The sequence below is a fragment of the Sebastes fasciatus genome, chromosome 17 (assembly GCF_043250625.1).
Source record: "Sebastes fasciatus isolate fSebFas1 chromosome 17, fSebFas1.pri, whole genome shotgun sequence".
NCBI lineage: Eukaryota > Metazoa > Chordata > Actinopteri > Perciformes > Sebastidae > Sebastes > Sebastes fasciatus.
The window spans coordinates 11,407,426-11,422,636 of record NC_133811.1 but is presented as its reverse complement, the minus strand read 5'-3'; the positions used below and the strand labels follow the sequence as shown (position 1 = coordinate 11,422,636).

At 41.0% G+C, this 15,211-nt stretch overlaps 2 protein-coding genes across 7 annotated transcripts in view; one reads left to right on the top strand and one right to left on the bottom strand.

Annotated features, from left to right (window-relative positions):
* fhod3a (formin homology 2 domain containing 3a) overlaps positions 1-15,211 on the bottom strand; it is a 75,573-nt gene that overhangs the window by 17,709 nt on the left and 42,653 nt on the right. For 4 of the 6 annotated variants that reach the window (XM_074613103.1, XM_074613104.1, XM_074613107.1 and 1 more), the window contains 10 exons: positions 10,847-10,941; positions 9,331-9,442; positions 9,071-9,165; positions 7,856-7,999; positions 7,417-7,652; positions 5,724-5,867; positions 5,050-5,469; positions 4,050-4,109; positions 3,367-3,501; positions 1,971-2,021 (listed from right to left, as the gene is read on the bottom strand). In XM_074613103.1, the coding sequence (XP_074469204.1) occupies positions 1,971-2,021; positions 3,367-3,501; positions 4,050-4,109; positions 5,050-5,469; positions 5,724-5,867; positions 7,417-7,652; positions 7,856-7,999; positions 9,071-9,165; positions 9,331-9,442; positions 10,847-10,941 (1,492 nt within the window). The remainder of the gene's footprint in view (positions 1-1,970; positions 2,022-3,366; positions 3,502-4,049; positions 4,110-5,049; positions 5,470-5,723; positions 5,868-7,416; positions 7,653-7,855; positions 8,000-9,070; positions 9,166-9,330; positions 9,443-10,846; positions 10,942-15,211) is intronic. The other 2 variants (XM_074613106.1, XM_074613109.1) reach the window with 2 other exon arrangements.
* LOC141754202 (uncharacterized) lies at positions 12,087-14,770 on the top strand. Its single transcript, XM_074613114.1, has one exon. It carries the CDS (start codon positions 12,632-12,634, stop codon positions 13,436-13,438), a length of 807 nt encoding a protein of 268 aa, XP_074469215.1. The 5' UTR covers positions 12,087-12,631; the 3' UTR covers positions 13,439-14,770.

Genomic DNA, 15,211 nt, shown 5'->3' with positions numbered 1-15,211 from the left:
AGGCGATTGCTGCATCCAAAATCGCATACTACGCATAACATACTCAATATGTGTATCGTTCAACATACTTTTGTGTGAATAAACAGCAGTATGCATCTTTTCGTACGCACTAAGCAGTAATTTACGTCGTCACTTCCTGAGAGCCTCCTTGCTGGTTGGAGACGCGTAACCATGGCAACCCGTTCCAACCTCATGTGACCAAACGATGATTTGTGAGAATCATTAAGTCTGCACTAATTTAAAATATACATTACACCTAGCAAAGTGAAATCTTACACTTACACTTAAATCGAAGCGTCAACGACAATACAGAGCTGTCCGTCAACATCAGTTGTGAACGTCGTCATCGCTGTGAGACATTTATGCTGCCGTAGTGTCCAGCATTTGCATATTGCAATATTTTTTTTTGCCAGATTTCGCACTTTGCGGGTTTGTATCATTGAGGCTTTAACCAGCCCGAGCAAGAGCTACACTTGATACTCATCCAGGCTCAGAAAACACTTGCGGGATAGCCTACATACAGTATGAAATGAATGATGAATTGTTGTGGTCTTATCTTGTATGTTTTGTTTTTCTTTTCTTTTATTGCTCCTGTGTGTCTGAAATAAAGTTTGAATTGAATTGATACCTGTTGGACACGATCGTAATATTTCACCGGAAATAGTATGCAATTCGCCTACTGTTGGTTTCATACTAAGGTTTCAGCCATACTAAAAAATCTCACATACTGTTTTAGCGTACTAAATAGTTATTATGGAATTTTGGATGCAACCTATATGTAGACCGTCTTAGTTTAGTGTGTTAACGTGCTCCTAACATTTGCTAAATAGCACTTTGCAACTAAGCAAATAGCAACACATAGTACAAATGAGGCTGATGGGAATGTATGTTACAGGTATTTGATCATAAACCAAGTTCCAGGGAGAAACAAAAAGGGTGTGTTCAGCGGCTTTAACAAACCCAAAAAATATTTGCGACATGCTTCAGCAATCCAGTTTCTGTCCAACTCTAGTAGGTACGCCATTAACAGTCATTTTTTGGACTCAGTTGTCTGTCATTAAGGCCATCATAATTCATGCAAGTCCTTTTTGTCCAGGTGTTACAGTGCTGTATCTTGTTAGACAGATGGGTCCCTCAGGGAGGTGACTCATGTTTTCCTGATAGCTGTGAAACACACCATAAATACATCAACCTCTCCAGTGGATACATCTCCCCACGTGCTCACTCAGCAGCTCATCTCACTCTCTGTCTATCTTGTGCTTGTTTCCTCCATCTGTTGTTGAATCAAACTGTTCGTAGTTTATCTTTCTTTTGCTCTGTCACCCCTGTATTTCTTTTCACTCTGACACTGTGTTATTGTATAAACGGTGCTTTAAATTGAGGGTGAAAGAGGTCTGAGTCCACAGGGAAAAGGGACAGCATTTGGCACAGTACATAACGCTGTAGTGTAATTGTTTTCAGGTTAAAAAAGGTTGGGTGGATACTGAACCACGATATAATATATGGCTGCATCAAGTAAGATCAGTCCTGAATCTGATCGTGACCTCACATACCCTCTTGAGTAAAATCTCTTGATTCACATTTGCACACAAACATATGTTTATTAGCCTCGTGAAAATTCTTCGTGTCTTTAAACGTACATGTGCTGAAGGAAAAATGTGTATTTGTGTATGTGCACGTGCATTCAGTGTGAAAAAAGCTTGACAAATCCTGGAATCTGATTTTCTCACAGCGTGCAGCCAAAACAATCGAGCCCTTGGCAGAGCGCGGCAGTTAAAACAGGGCTCCTTAAGAAAAGAGAAAACAGGCAGACGGAGGAAAGAAAATCGCTTCAGTATCCCCCCCAACCTTTTTAACCTGAAAACAATTACACTGTTACCGAGCTTCCCAAACCACAGGCTGAAACATATTCCCCAAAGGTACAGTTGTTCTGTGAGTGTGTGCTGTTTTGATTTAGTGCACACACTTACCTCTCCTCCCGCGCATGCCTGGCCTCTTCCATTTTATCCACATAGTCGCGGCTGTGAGAGACACACAAACAGAACATTTTAAAACATAATAATCATACCCTGCACCAGTATCCAGTCCTCTGGAGATCTGCAGGTGTGAATATGACACGGTTGCACATCATGCACACAAGCAGTTAAGGTATTGGTGTAACTCATAATTCTACTCTTTTTCACATATGTTTTGTATGGTAAATGGTAATTTCAGTACACTTCATCTTTTTAACCCGAGAAATCGCCGGTGATCCCGATCGACTCGCTGGCTCAGTTTTAGAGCTGGAGTGAAGCTACTGATATCATATGAAAGTGGAAAAACTAAGAAATTCATTGGCACCAATCTTGTCATGTTAGCTTGTAAAGCTGAAACTCTTGTGGATTCAATGAGCCCAATTGTATTCATGTGTGATGATGTTAGTCCCCATAGCAGCCATTTCATATAGTGAGACCATTTTCTGAAACTTGATGTCACTGTATAAAATGACCTGTGGTGACCTCTAAGATAATCACACCCTCATGAAAATGTACAACCACAAACTAGAAACCTAGAGCATTCAGAGGATGGATGACTTCCTTAGGTATATTGACAATAAGGGGTTTTTTGAGCAGTTTCCAGAACAGAAGTGCTCGCCATCCAATCACCAAAAAATGCAATTCTTGCAGAAATCTCCAAATGTCAAAAGTTTTTGATACCAAATCACAGCATGGCTTTTTCTATGGTGTTCCTCAAGGTCTTGGTGTCTTAATATGGTATTTTGGAGGAATTATTGATAATTTTTATCAATTCACGAGTTCTTGAGTCCACATAATGCAGTATGGGAATGGCCATCATATACTTCTATCATAATGTTCTAAGCCCTTTTACACTTCTGAGCTGCATCTCAAATTAATATTCAGGTTCCCAGCTTTCAGATGATGTAGACCACTTCTATGTGGCATGTACTGTTGACCTGCTATTTCCCCCTAAAGAGGAGTCTCCGCTGGTTGCCCTGTAACCTCACGGTGACAACAAGAGCCGAAAACCGTCTAGACTTGGAAAATTCAGATTCAGGTGCTGCCCTGGTTTAGGAGGCAGAGGGGTCTCATGAAAGACGCTTTTGAATTGCGATATTGAAACTGTTCCAGTGCTTTTGGAGCGTGAGCTATACTGGAGAAAAAAAGTCAGAATATTTCGGCTGCTGTTGTTTAAATTATGACAATTTATTTTTGAGTCTGTGTCTTGTGAGTCCCCCAAATTTAAGGAAGTATAATACTAAATTGTTGGAGTAATCCTTTAAATTGATTTCATTTTTATGTAATCTATCTCTGATCTCATGCTGCGTAGGGATCTTTAAAAAAAAAAAAAAAGCCAGCAATGCCTCACCTGTGCTTGTTCCTCTCCTCTCTCTCTATCCTCCCCAGTCTCTCCTCTCTGTCCACACGGCGGCGCTCTCGCTCGGCCGCCAGAGATTCCTGATGTTGTCGGTAAGAAGAGGACAGAAGACCTCCCAAAGCAGGCCTGAAGGCAAGAGAGAGAGAAGAAAGAGAAAGTTTGATTACACCACTGCACAGTCAGTGTGATGCTGTGATTCTCAAGCACCATTTGGGTTTGTAAAGCACTCTACTTCAGTGCGATAATTAAACATTTCTTCCAAGAGCCCATGTACAAAAGATTTAGATGATATTCCATGTTTCTGCTGAACTATTTTAATCTGCTGCACCACTGTGATGCAAAATGACGATATAAACAGCTTAATCTGTCCATGAACATAACACAACACATGCTCCTTGCATATACAGAGCTTCTATATGTGTAGGTATGTATGTAACACGGCATAAATTATGTTTTAATGAGTGTATTCTCCATGGAGGTAATAGGAGCAGCTTAGTAACTGGGGAACCAGAGAGCTGAGATCATATTCACTTTAGTATGTCATCACCATGAATGCACCACATGGCTGCACACAGACCATACTTGTTACACATGTTGAGTGTGTACATGTTTGGTCCTGCAAACACACATGAATATGTACTTGTGGACAGTACAGAAATGTGTATTCCTCTCACCTGGAGCTGGTGGGCGTACTTGGGGTGCTGTGACAGGAGTAGGACATGAGACCTCCATTCCTGTGTGAGAGAAGGGGTGAGAAAATAGGAGACAGTGAGCGACTTCACCAGTCACTAAGTTACACGACACCACATTGACCAGTGCAAAGCTGTTGGCGAGGAACGAAGGTGACACCTTGTTACATAACAGGAATGCTGTTGGTGCAACAGGAGAGTGACCCTAATTCATAACGGCTGTGGTGTTTAATCCCTTATGTTTCTGGGAAATTCCAGGCAAGGTGTCTCACCTCACTTACAGTCTACTGTGATTCTGACCCTATACTAGATATATATATCATTTAGCCAGGATTTATTTTTTTTGAGCTACTGGTTTGTGATTTAAGTTTCTGGTATAATACACAAAATAACAGAGGTTAAAGATTGTAAATATGCACAATTATTGTGACTTTAAGTCAGCATCTGATTATAGGATTATCATAACAGGCTATATATGAGTAGGGTATACTTCATATGAAATACAGTCCTATCCAACAAGAAAAAAATCTTACACAGCAATACGGTGAATGGAGAAAGTAAAGCTGAGAAAATGCGGGGTTCCACCAAAATAACCATACTAAGAAGCAAGGAGAGACTAAACAGATGTGCAGGTACTTGAAACTGTTCTTGAAAAGAAGGGGAAAAGGTGTGGCACTGGGAAACAAAGCAAACAAGTGCAGATAATCCACGCAGTGACAGAACTAAGAAAAAGAGATGTGAAGGTAACAATAGGTGATAATAAGGGAGTTGACAGCCTGAAGGTGAGAAGCCGTGCAGTCAAAGAAGTGAAAAGAACTCGTGAAAAGGGGGAGGTGATGAATAACAAAAGTGGTGCAAAGAGATCCGAGCTGGTGCAAGGATGAAAGCCAGAAACCGAAGTGGAAAATTGAAAAAGGAAACGTCGAAGGAAAGCTTTCTGTGCTTCTTGAACTCATGGGAGATTGAGTTCTGCTGTCCGTCTGACCTGGGAGACGTCGGTGACTCCTCGCTGGGTTTGGGCGGAGCTGGGGGTGACGGCTCCTCGTCGAGGTCGTAGGAGAAGAGGTGGAAGGGTGAGTGGGGCATGTAAAGCAGGCGTTCGGGGGAGGGCTGTGAGCTGCCGCGCGACGGCGGGCTGACCTCCGTGCTAGCCGGGACAGTGACGACGGGCCTCTTCCTGGCCAGCAGGGCAGCCAGAAGGGATTTGGGTTGTGCTGGGGGGTTGAGAGGGGAGGAGACGGGAGGACAGACGGTGGGGATAGGGGGGGAGGTGAGGGGGGCGGGTGCTGTAGGTGGTTCGGTCCGATTCCTCTGCTCGTCTTCGTTTACGGTCCCCCTTCTGGAAGTGATGGTGATGGACTGGACGGTCGTTCGGTGAACTATGGATGCAAGAAGTCGGGTCGGGCTAGGAACAGAGGAATGGATTGAGAGAAATAAATGGATGAAACTAGGCAAACTAAAGAGAAGTAGTACGATATGTACCCCAATGGAACCTAAACCAAGTACATAGGCCACAAAGAGATCAAACCAACCAGATATACAACTGAAAACAATAGCAAAAGAGACATTAAATAGCTTTGTGGCTTTATTTATAGACCCCCTTAGATATTTTAGAAGACCACACTTAATTTTTGTGTTACTACCATGTCCTAAAAATACCTGAGGGTGGTTAGTTTAGACATATCAGCCCCCTCCTGCTCATCCGAATCAGACTCAGTCACTGGAGTCTCCTCTTCCTCCTCCTCCTCCTCCTCCTCCTCCTCCCACTCCTCCTCCTCTATCCCATCCTCACATTCCTCCTCTCTGTGGAACCGGGGGTGGAGTGAATGGGTAGAACATTCAATGACGATTGAGGGAGAGATGATGAGACGATGAAGCATGCAAATGGAAATCACCACACAATCGAAGAAAGATGGAACAGAGGAAAGGATGAAATGAGAGACGGAGGGTTAGATGACATTGATGTGTGGAAATAATGATTACAGTTACACACAAACATTTATGATGCTCAAAGACGACAAACAAGGACATGACATCTATCGGACTGAGATGAAGTGATAGATAAACAAAAGGATTAAGACAAGAGAAAACACAAAAACTAAACAGGGGAAAGGGGGGATGAATGTTTCCCATTACACACTCCATGCCTCAGGTTATGTAGTTTTACATGCATAAGTAGACAAAGATATGACGACAAGGAGGAGGGTTGCTAAGAGGAGAATAAGCCGTGGCTGAAGAACTTGACTTGAGATCAAGTTTTGTGTGATGAAACCAGATGAGCCTTGTTGCAGTCGGAGTCGAAGCGTTTGCTGCCAGGCGTTGTTCCACAAGACCAGAGCCATGTGTGTGTGACGAATGGGACGTTCAATAAAAGTCATGTTTGTTTTTCTCTGTGTGCACGAACCATGAAGCAGTCTCTGACAGAAACAACTTTCACCCCTCACTTCATTCAATAAACCATATGCAAGCGGATTCACACACAATTATGTACGTTTTGGAGTTAATAAAATCTGCTACAGCCTGGTTTGGTCAGAAGTTGGTTCTATAGGCGACGCATGGCTGCGATCCGCCAGCAAACAGAGTAGAAGAAATAGAGGTTGCGAACCGGAAACATCTACGATAGAAAAATAGAGATGTCTTAAGTAATTTGTTTCAATTTTGCAAGTTTTAATTGTTCTTTCATGTCATGTCTTTCGTGTCAGTGCATCAACTCTTTTTCAACAAAGGCAAAAACCAACTCATGCGAGCGTAAAAACCTTTTTCGCAACTGAGGAAGTTTTGTCTAATTTTGCCGTTTCAATACAGCTTTTCTGAAGCGATCAAAATATGTGAATGGAAACACGGCTAGTGACCGGATAAAGAGATGAAGTAGAGGAAAGATTTACCTGAGGTAAACACCTACAGCCGGCTCTGAATTCCCATTTTGTGCATAAACACACACACACAGCACTGCAATAAGCCTGTGCTGGTTTTAATAACACATATTAGAATTACAAACCTTGAAGGCTTGTGCAGCTGCTGAGATCTTTAGTGGAGCAAAAGTCTGCACCAGTGCTTCAGTGCAAAATAAAAACCCACTCAGAGTGCTTTCTGTGACACGAGACACACTAGTAGCTGTTACAGCATGTAGGTGAGGAGCAGCGATAGGAAAACATAGGCAAAAGGCCACAAAGGTCAGCAGCTGACCTTTTTTCTGAGAGACCTTTGAACTTACATGGATGGAAGGGAACCTGACAGTGCTCTGGAGCAGAAACACATGTGCGTCTCAAAAGTGATGACTAAATATTTGGCACCAATCATTCTTTATACCTGCTGAAAACCAACCCCTTTATCGCCCCATAACTTCTCTCACCGTTCGCTCATTTCCTCAGCTCTCTGTCCATTGAAGGGCTGGAAGCCTGCCCTCTGTGGGGACGCAGGGCTGCAGGGCGAGGCGTGACCCGATCGCCCGAGAGAGGCCCTGCGGCTGCGCCTTCTCTCCAGTCCATGCTTTTTGTCCCCGCCCCCAAGGCTGACTCGTCGTCGGTCCCGGCGTCCCGCCGGCGGAGGCTGGCTGTCATCATCACCATCTTCATGCCGTAGGGACGTCTGGGGGAAAAGTCGATTGGGTGTCAAGTGAGAGTAGTGACGGTTGCTTCACACAGAGAATTTTAGTATTAAGCACTATAAATACTGTATGGAGTCATATTCATTGGATGTGAGCAGCACTTAACAGCTGATCTTTAAAATAAAATGTAAATATCAGCTTCCAATATTTCCCTTGTGATCTCATGCCTTTGTGTGTCTCAAACCTCATAGATGTTGAGCTGCTCAACCAGGTCCAGATCAGTGCCTCTCCGCCCCAGATGTCTTTGGGACACGGTCTCCATGCCCTGTTCCTCCAGACCATCCAACATATCGTAAAATGTGTCCTGATCAGGCAGCGCTGCAAGCGTCTACAAAAAGAAAAGGAGACAGATTGGTCAACAAGGTGTAACTGAGCTTTAAAATCCTCTGATTTTAAACATTTTGGTGGCAAAATTCCAAGATATTGCAATATTGCAAGTAAGTTAATTTTGAAAATCCCTAAAACAGCACCATTAAAACCTAGTGTGACCCAACACACCTGCTCAAAAACATTGGGATATCTTGTGCATAACTGAAGAATTCAATAACAAAACACTCAATTAAAAAAAATAAATGAATAAGGATTGAGTAAAGAAAAGGCGTGTTTTATAGACCAAACTGGCACATACAGGTAGTTTCGCAAAACGCCAAGGCCACGCCCCTTTTTGGGGGATAGAAAACCCACGAGATCCCTGAGATGTCAATGCACTTTGACATGTGTTTGGATTGTAATTTTGACAAGTTTGTATGCATTTATTTTTTATATAATGTCTCTAACCTTCATAGTGTGTTTGGGTTTTTTGGGGAGTTTGTTGTGTGCACTTTTATCCTTTTTGTTTTTGTTTATTTCTTTCTTTCCTGTCTACCTTGGTTGTACTGTATGTCACAATGGTGGCTCACATCTTAGAAAATAAAGTTATAAAAAAAAGTTTGTATGTATTTATTTCTTGTTAAACAAACTTTTGTTTTATAGACATATATAATACATAATAATTATTTTGTGACTTTGCCTGAACCTGAGTGTTCGCGATAACTTAATAAATAATATAATAATATAACAAATAAAAAGTTGGTCGCCATCATACAATTCAGTCTTTCCCCGTCCAACACAGTGTCTGGATACTGCTTATCCGGACATCTATATTTGATTGAATCACCAGGTATCGTTAGGATAAGTGTCTGTAAATAACCAACCTGTTAACAGCCAACTGTTTGATCTACAAGCTGAGATTTAGATGGAGACGAAAGGGTGCGCAGCTTTGGCGGTGACGCAATGGCTGTCTGGTCTGTACTACCGGTGGTCATATCACAGTTATATTTTCCTGTATCCAGTACTAATAATAAATGAATGCTAACAATTATATAAACATTCAGCATATAGACACTACAAACATGGACACCTTATTGATGAGGGTCATGGCGTAGACCAGCAGCTCTGTGTCCACTCCATCCTTCTCATGCAAGATCTCCATAGTATTGGACCACGGCTTGCATCCTGGAAATCAGTCCATTACAAATGAAAACATGAATTACTCTGTCCCTCTTTACCCAACCACCCCTCCCCTATATGTGAAGAAACCAAACAGTTACAGTAAATAACACAGGCTGACAGGATAATGAATGTTCCTCAGCAGCTGGTGGCATGTTGACTTATTTATACCTCTCTTGGTGTCCACAGAGGTGATGGCTTCTATCAGCAGCGGGGCGTTGGACTCGGAGTACTCCACAAACACCAACAACAGCTTCAGCGCTGTTTTCACCACCAGACGGAACTAGTCGGGGGGAATACAAAGTTAGAGACTCACACGGAGACAAGAAACGATACAAACAATGGATATATTATGGTGACCACCATGGTTGGAAATCTGTTATTTTTTCCCCCTGTGCTCGCATCTTTAACTCCTGTTTTAATAGGGCCTTCTAGACTAGACAGTCAGAGTTCACATGATATAGATTTAGCAGTATTGGCAACAAGGAAATTCATATAGACGTTATTTATTTATTGTGTATGTGTATATGTGTGAATAATGTTGTCTACGGGTTCCCGTCGTCAGAATCTTTGCATAGAGACAGAGCGCAATTAAGTCACGCCCACACAATTCATCACTCTCCATTGACTTTGTATTGCATGAAGGTGCCTCCTTGTCACTTTCATATGCTTGCTAACAACGAACAGATGCATAAAAGCTGCTGTGTGATGGGATGCACTACCAACAGGGTAAAGAACCCAGAACTAAGTTTTTCTAACCAAAAAACTGAGGATACAGGCAATAAAACGTGAGGCGTCAGCAGAAAGAATGGGAATGGTTGCTGCCAAACGTTACATGTGCAGCAAGCAATTTGTCCAAATGTCAGTTTTAATGTAACTACATTTAAATGTAACTATCTGTAAGTTAAGCTAAAGCATTTTGACATGTAACTTGTGGAATGTGGATACATCAGAAAAGCTATTATTAAGCTCTTGTGTTTGCAAGTGCCTTAGCTAAGTACAGTAACTTGATAACACATAGCTAACATTAGATCGCCAACAGCTCAATACTAACAGCTAACTACACCCCTGGTAGACATAGGGTGCTAAAATAATCCCTTGACATGATGAAATCTAATGTTTTCAGCCAACTACAGGCAGTTTGTTAGCATTTCAGCCCTTGGTTGCATATTGTGGTGGTGATTATTTCCCCTCCAGTAGGCATGGTTTTCAGAGTATGATGTATTGTCTCTATTGCAGTCCATGTTATGTGGGCTTTTATTTAGATGGCTCAATGTAGATGTTATTCCCTGACAGTTTAATGATAGGTAAAGATAGGGAGTGTATCTGTTGAATGTGTCCATGTTGAAAATTAATCAAATTAAATGAAATTAAGAAATAGAAACAATGCAATGTTGGGCTTCAGGCACTGGAATATAAACTGATACGTTCAGTGCGAAGCAGAAGTGTACCTTCAAACAATTCTGAAAATACCACAAAGCCAAGAAAAGACACCACCCCTCAGGTCAGGACACAGAATACAATCAGTAGCAGATGTGTTTGTGTGTGTTTCTGGGTATAAAAGCTAAAAATAATGCTCACCAAACAATGAATGGCTAGCTCAGAGCTGAAGATAGCCTGCTTGCAGTTTGAGTGTGTGTGTGTGTGTATGTTGAGGTTGTTTTTTTGTATGTATACTCGGCTATACCTTTGAGCCAACAAGAGTGTACAGCCACTGGATTGTCTCAGCGTGCCCAATGACGCCGTTCATCCCGTCTACGTACAGCATGATCTGCCCCAGAGCTGAGGAAGGGGGAGGAGAATGAAACAAAAAAGTTAGAGACAGGACAAATATAGAAAGATGATTCTACACCAAGCACACCAAATGACAACTGTGTGCATCTACAGTAGCTATAAATAACAGGGACAGCCATCAGGGAGTCGGGAAGAGGTTCCTTCCTTATGCTTTAGGTCTTTGTGACGGACAACAACACAAAGAGCAGAAAGTGGAAATGTAATAGTTCTCAAGCCTAAGTGGGTATTGTTTCTCAAAGAGGCATGTCAATTTTGTATATAAAGTAGTTGATATGTGACATGTGTTTTTCCTTTCCTACTAGTAGATCCGTACAGGACACTCTGTAGCTGAGCTGAATAATCTTTTCACTCAGTATTCATAAACTATAGACAGCTTCAGATTATCAGTAATGGAAAGTAACAAAGTATATTTACTCAAGTCCTGTGTTTAAGTACAATTTTGTAGTACACTTTACTTGAGTATTTCCAGTTTATGCAATACTTTATAATAGGGCTGTCAATTGATTAAAATATTGAATCGTGATTAATCGCAAATTAATCTGTTCAACATGTACCTTAAAGTGAGATTTCTCAAGTATTTAATACTCTTATCAACATGGGAGTGGGCAAATCTGCTTGCTTTGTGCAAATGTATGTATATATTTTTTATTGGAAATTAATTAACAACACAAAACAATGACAACATTTGTCCAGAAAACATCACAGGTACTGCATTTAGCATAAAAAATATGCTCAAATCATAACATGTCAAACTGCAGCCCAACAGGCAACAACAGCTGTCAGTGTGTCAGTGTGCTGACTTGACTATGACTTGCCCCAAAGTACATGTGATTATCGTGAAGTGGGCATGTCTGTAAAGGGAAGACTCGTGGGTACCCATAGAACCACATATCTTGAGGTCAGAGGTCAAGCTAGTATGACATGGTTGGTATCGATGGATTCCTTAGGTTTCCTAGTGTCAAATGATACCAGTATATTCCCTCTAGCTTTAAAACTGAGCCCACTACAACCTTAAAAATCACAAGTTGCGTTAATGCGTTAAAGAAATTAGTGTCGTTTGCGTTGACACGTTATTATCGCGTTAACTTTGACAGCCCTAATATTTAGTCATGTACTGTGTCTAAGTACAATTTTGTAATACACTTTACTTGAGTATTTCCATGTTATGCTATACTTTATATGTTATAGTTATTAATTACTTTGCAAAAAAATATTCACATACTGTGCAAAACATTATCAGCTTTTCAAATATGTTGTATTGGAATAGACTAAACTACCCAACAGTATATCAAGTAGTTCCTTCTCAACCTGCTTACACATTAATGATTAATAAACTACTAATGTAATATATGTACTTTAAATACTTGAGTAACACTTCTGTATTTTCTATCACAGAAAGGCGCATGTTGTTAGTTTTATATGTTCAGTTGAGATATGGTTTTCCTTCTCACTGAAACTTCCCTCTCCCAACCTTGCAGCTTCACATCCTGCCAAGTGTCCTGTTGATGCACAGATAATTTTAGATTCAAACCATGAGCCAAAATGAAAGTGAAAGAATTCTCAGTCAAGTTTTTACCACCTGTTGAATAAAAGTTTCTGTGAAGAGAGGGAAAGCTCAGCTCACACACATTGTGAACAAGAGAAGAAAAGAGACACTTTGCTTTCATCCTCCTCAACCATGTATTTGGACTCAAATTTGAAGCATGAAGTTTTGTCCTCCATTCTTGGAGAAATCGTTAAACCCTATGACAACCAACGATGCAAGACAACGACAAATATATTGTCTGTGGATGACTTTCATCTCCACTACCTCATCGGGAAAAGACAGGCTTACGTGAATGAATTTTTCATCGATGAGAAAACGTTTTTTGACCCACAGTATGACTTCGACTTCACTAATCTCTCTGACTCGGCTGCGTGCATGAGAGGTAATGAGCTTTATGAGCGCCCAAAAGGTTGGTACCGCATGGCCTTAAAGGTCAAAGGTACATATCCAGATGGAGACACCTGGCTGGGCACAAACGGATGGAGGAGTGACTCTGTACCCGGAGAATGGCCTGTTTCCTACCACGGAACAAGCTTAGCTGGAGCCAAAGGCATCATCAGGAGCCACTACAAAGCAGGAAGCGGAGCCGTGTATGGAAGAGGAATCTACTCAACACCAGTTGTACGTGAGAGTGAAATCTACGCCAAGACCTTCGCATCAGAGACGACGGGGAAAAGTTACAAAGTGATCCTGCAAAATCGAATCAATCCTGAAGAGAGAGAGATTTGCCCACGATCCGACTACTGGCTCATTCGTGTTGCTGAAGGAGCGTCTACCGAGGAGGAGAAACAGATAGTGAGGAGCTCTATTCGACCTTACGGCATTCTGATTAAGGAATTAAAAGATGATGTTGAAAGCAGTCGTGATGACAGGGGTGATGATGGCAGTGGTGGCAAATATTCTTCACTCCTTTCTGCAATTAAAAAGATGTTTAAGTAGAGCCAGAGTGTCTAATTGTCTGTTGCTCAAGGGCCTTTCAAGAGCTTTATTGTAGGCTCCCTTTGTCTGTTATGTCGTCACAATGTAAAATTTGCATTGACTTTCAATCCATTGTATAAACCACTTAACAAAGCTGTGTTCAAAATTGCTGGGATAGAAGATCAACAACACGAACATGTTATATTAGGAGTTTGATTCTGACATAATAGCTTTAGTGAGTAATGCAGACATCATTTCTCAATCAGCTTCGTACTATGATGATAAGGGTCCCACATGAACACACAATTTTTCTAGTTAAAATCAATCATTTTGTTACTTCACACAAGAGATTTCTGTATTAGTGTTGTGTCTGTGCTCTTGTCACAGTTTGAATTTCTTGAATTCTTAAGGCCTTTACAAATCAGGGGCATTTTTTTGAGCGATTAATTCGCCCGTCAATATATTTCCTTCAAACTGATGTTTTGTTTCCTTACTTCTACTTTAATTTTTTTCTTACTGTTTCAGAGAAATGCTGATTTGAAACCAAGTTTTTCGGTGCTTTAAGAACTACCAGCTTTTATTAGAAAATATTTGCAGAATCTTGTGGTTAAGAAACTTTGAGACTTTTAGAGAAACCTTTGATCGGTGCTCTGATGCTTTTAAAGCTACAGTAACTTATTTTTAAATGAACGTTACTCAATCCAGTTTCCTTGCTACACCTGAAAAACATGTTTGTTAATTGTTCTTTTATTACTGTAATAAAGAGTTTTAAATTGTCTTCCCGTCAGTGTTTAATTGGTGCTGGGGTGTTAGGGGATTTCCTACAAAGACTCTGACTGGCTGACACAGACCACAGGGGTGTCATGTGCCCAAAAAAACATCATAGTCCTTATAATACAAATAGTTTGTTTTGTTTCCCTCTGCGTTTTCTATCACAGATCTTTCATTTACATTGTCCACTTTAAAATCAGTAACAACAACAACATTGTGAAAGTCAAACAGGGAAGACAGTAAAAGAGGTTTCTGTCGTAGCTGCCATCTGTTGCTCTATGTCGACGCAGCACAGATTATTTTAGCTTCAAACATGCAGTCCAAATGAAAGTGAAAGAGAAGTATCATATTCCAACACATGTTTTTTACAAGTGTGTGCAGAGAGAACTCACACACACTGTGAAGAGACAGAGGAGGAAACTTTACTCCAATCTTGCTCAATTATTGAACTTTCTGGACAAATTCTAAAATTTTATGACCATACACGTGGGACAACAGTAGATATTTTGTCTGCTGATTTTTTTTTTTCAACACCATCATCATGAAAATACAGGCTTATGTGAAGGAGTTTTTCATTCACAATAAATGTTTTTTTTTTTTTTATCCAAATTATGACTACGACTTCACTGATCTCTCTGACTCGGCTCGGTGTCTGAGACACTAAAGTTGGTATCACATGGCCTTAAAGGTCAAAGGTACATATCCAGATGAAAAAACACCTGTTTGGGCACCAAAAGGATGGTGGAGTCACTTTGTACCTAGAGAATGGCCTGTTTCCTACCACGGAACAAGCTTAGACAGACCTTTACATCAGAGACGACAGGGAAACATTACAAAAGTGATCCTGCAAAATCAAATCAATCCTGAAAAGAGAGAGATTTGCCTACTGGCAAATCTGACTACTGGCTCATCCGTGTTGTGAAGGAGCATCTGCCAAGAATGAGAAAAAGACAGTGGAGAGCTCTATTCGACCTTAGGCCATTCTGATTAGGGAATTATAAAACAATTATTGAGCAATGACTG

What these genes read in the sequence shown, in the direction of transcription:
- LOC141754202 (XM_074613114.1), top strand. Translation starts at nt 12,632, where the DNA reads ATGTATTTGGACTCAAATTTGAAGCATGAAGTTTTGTCCTCCATTCTT.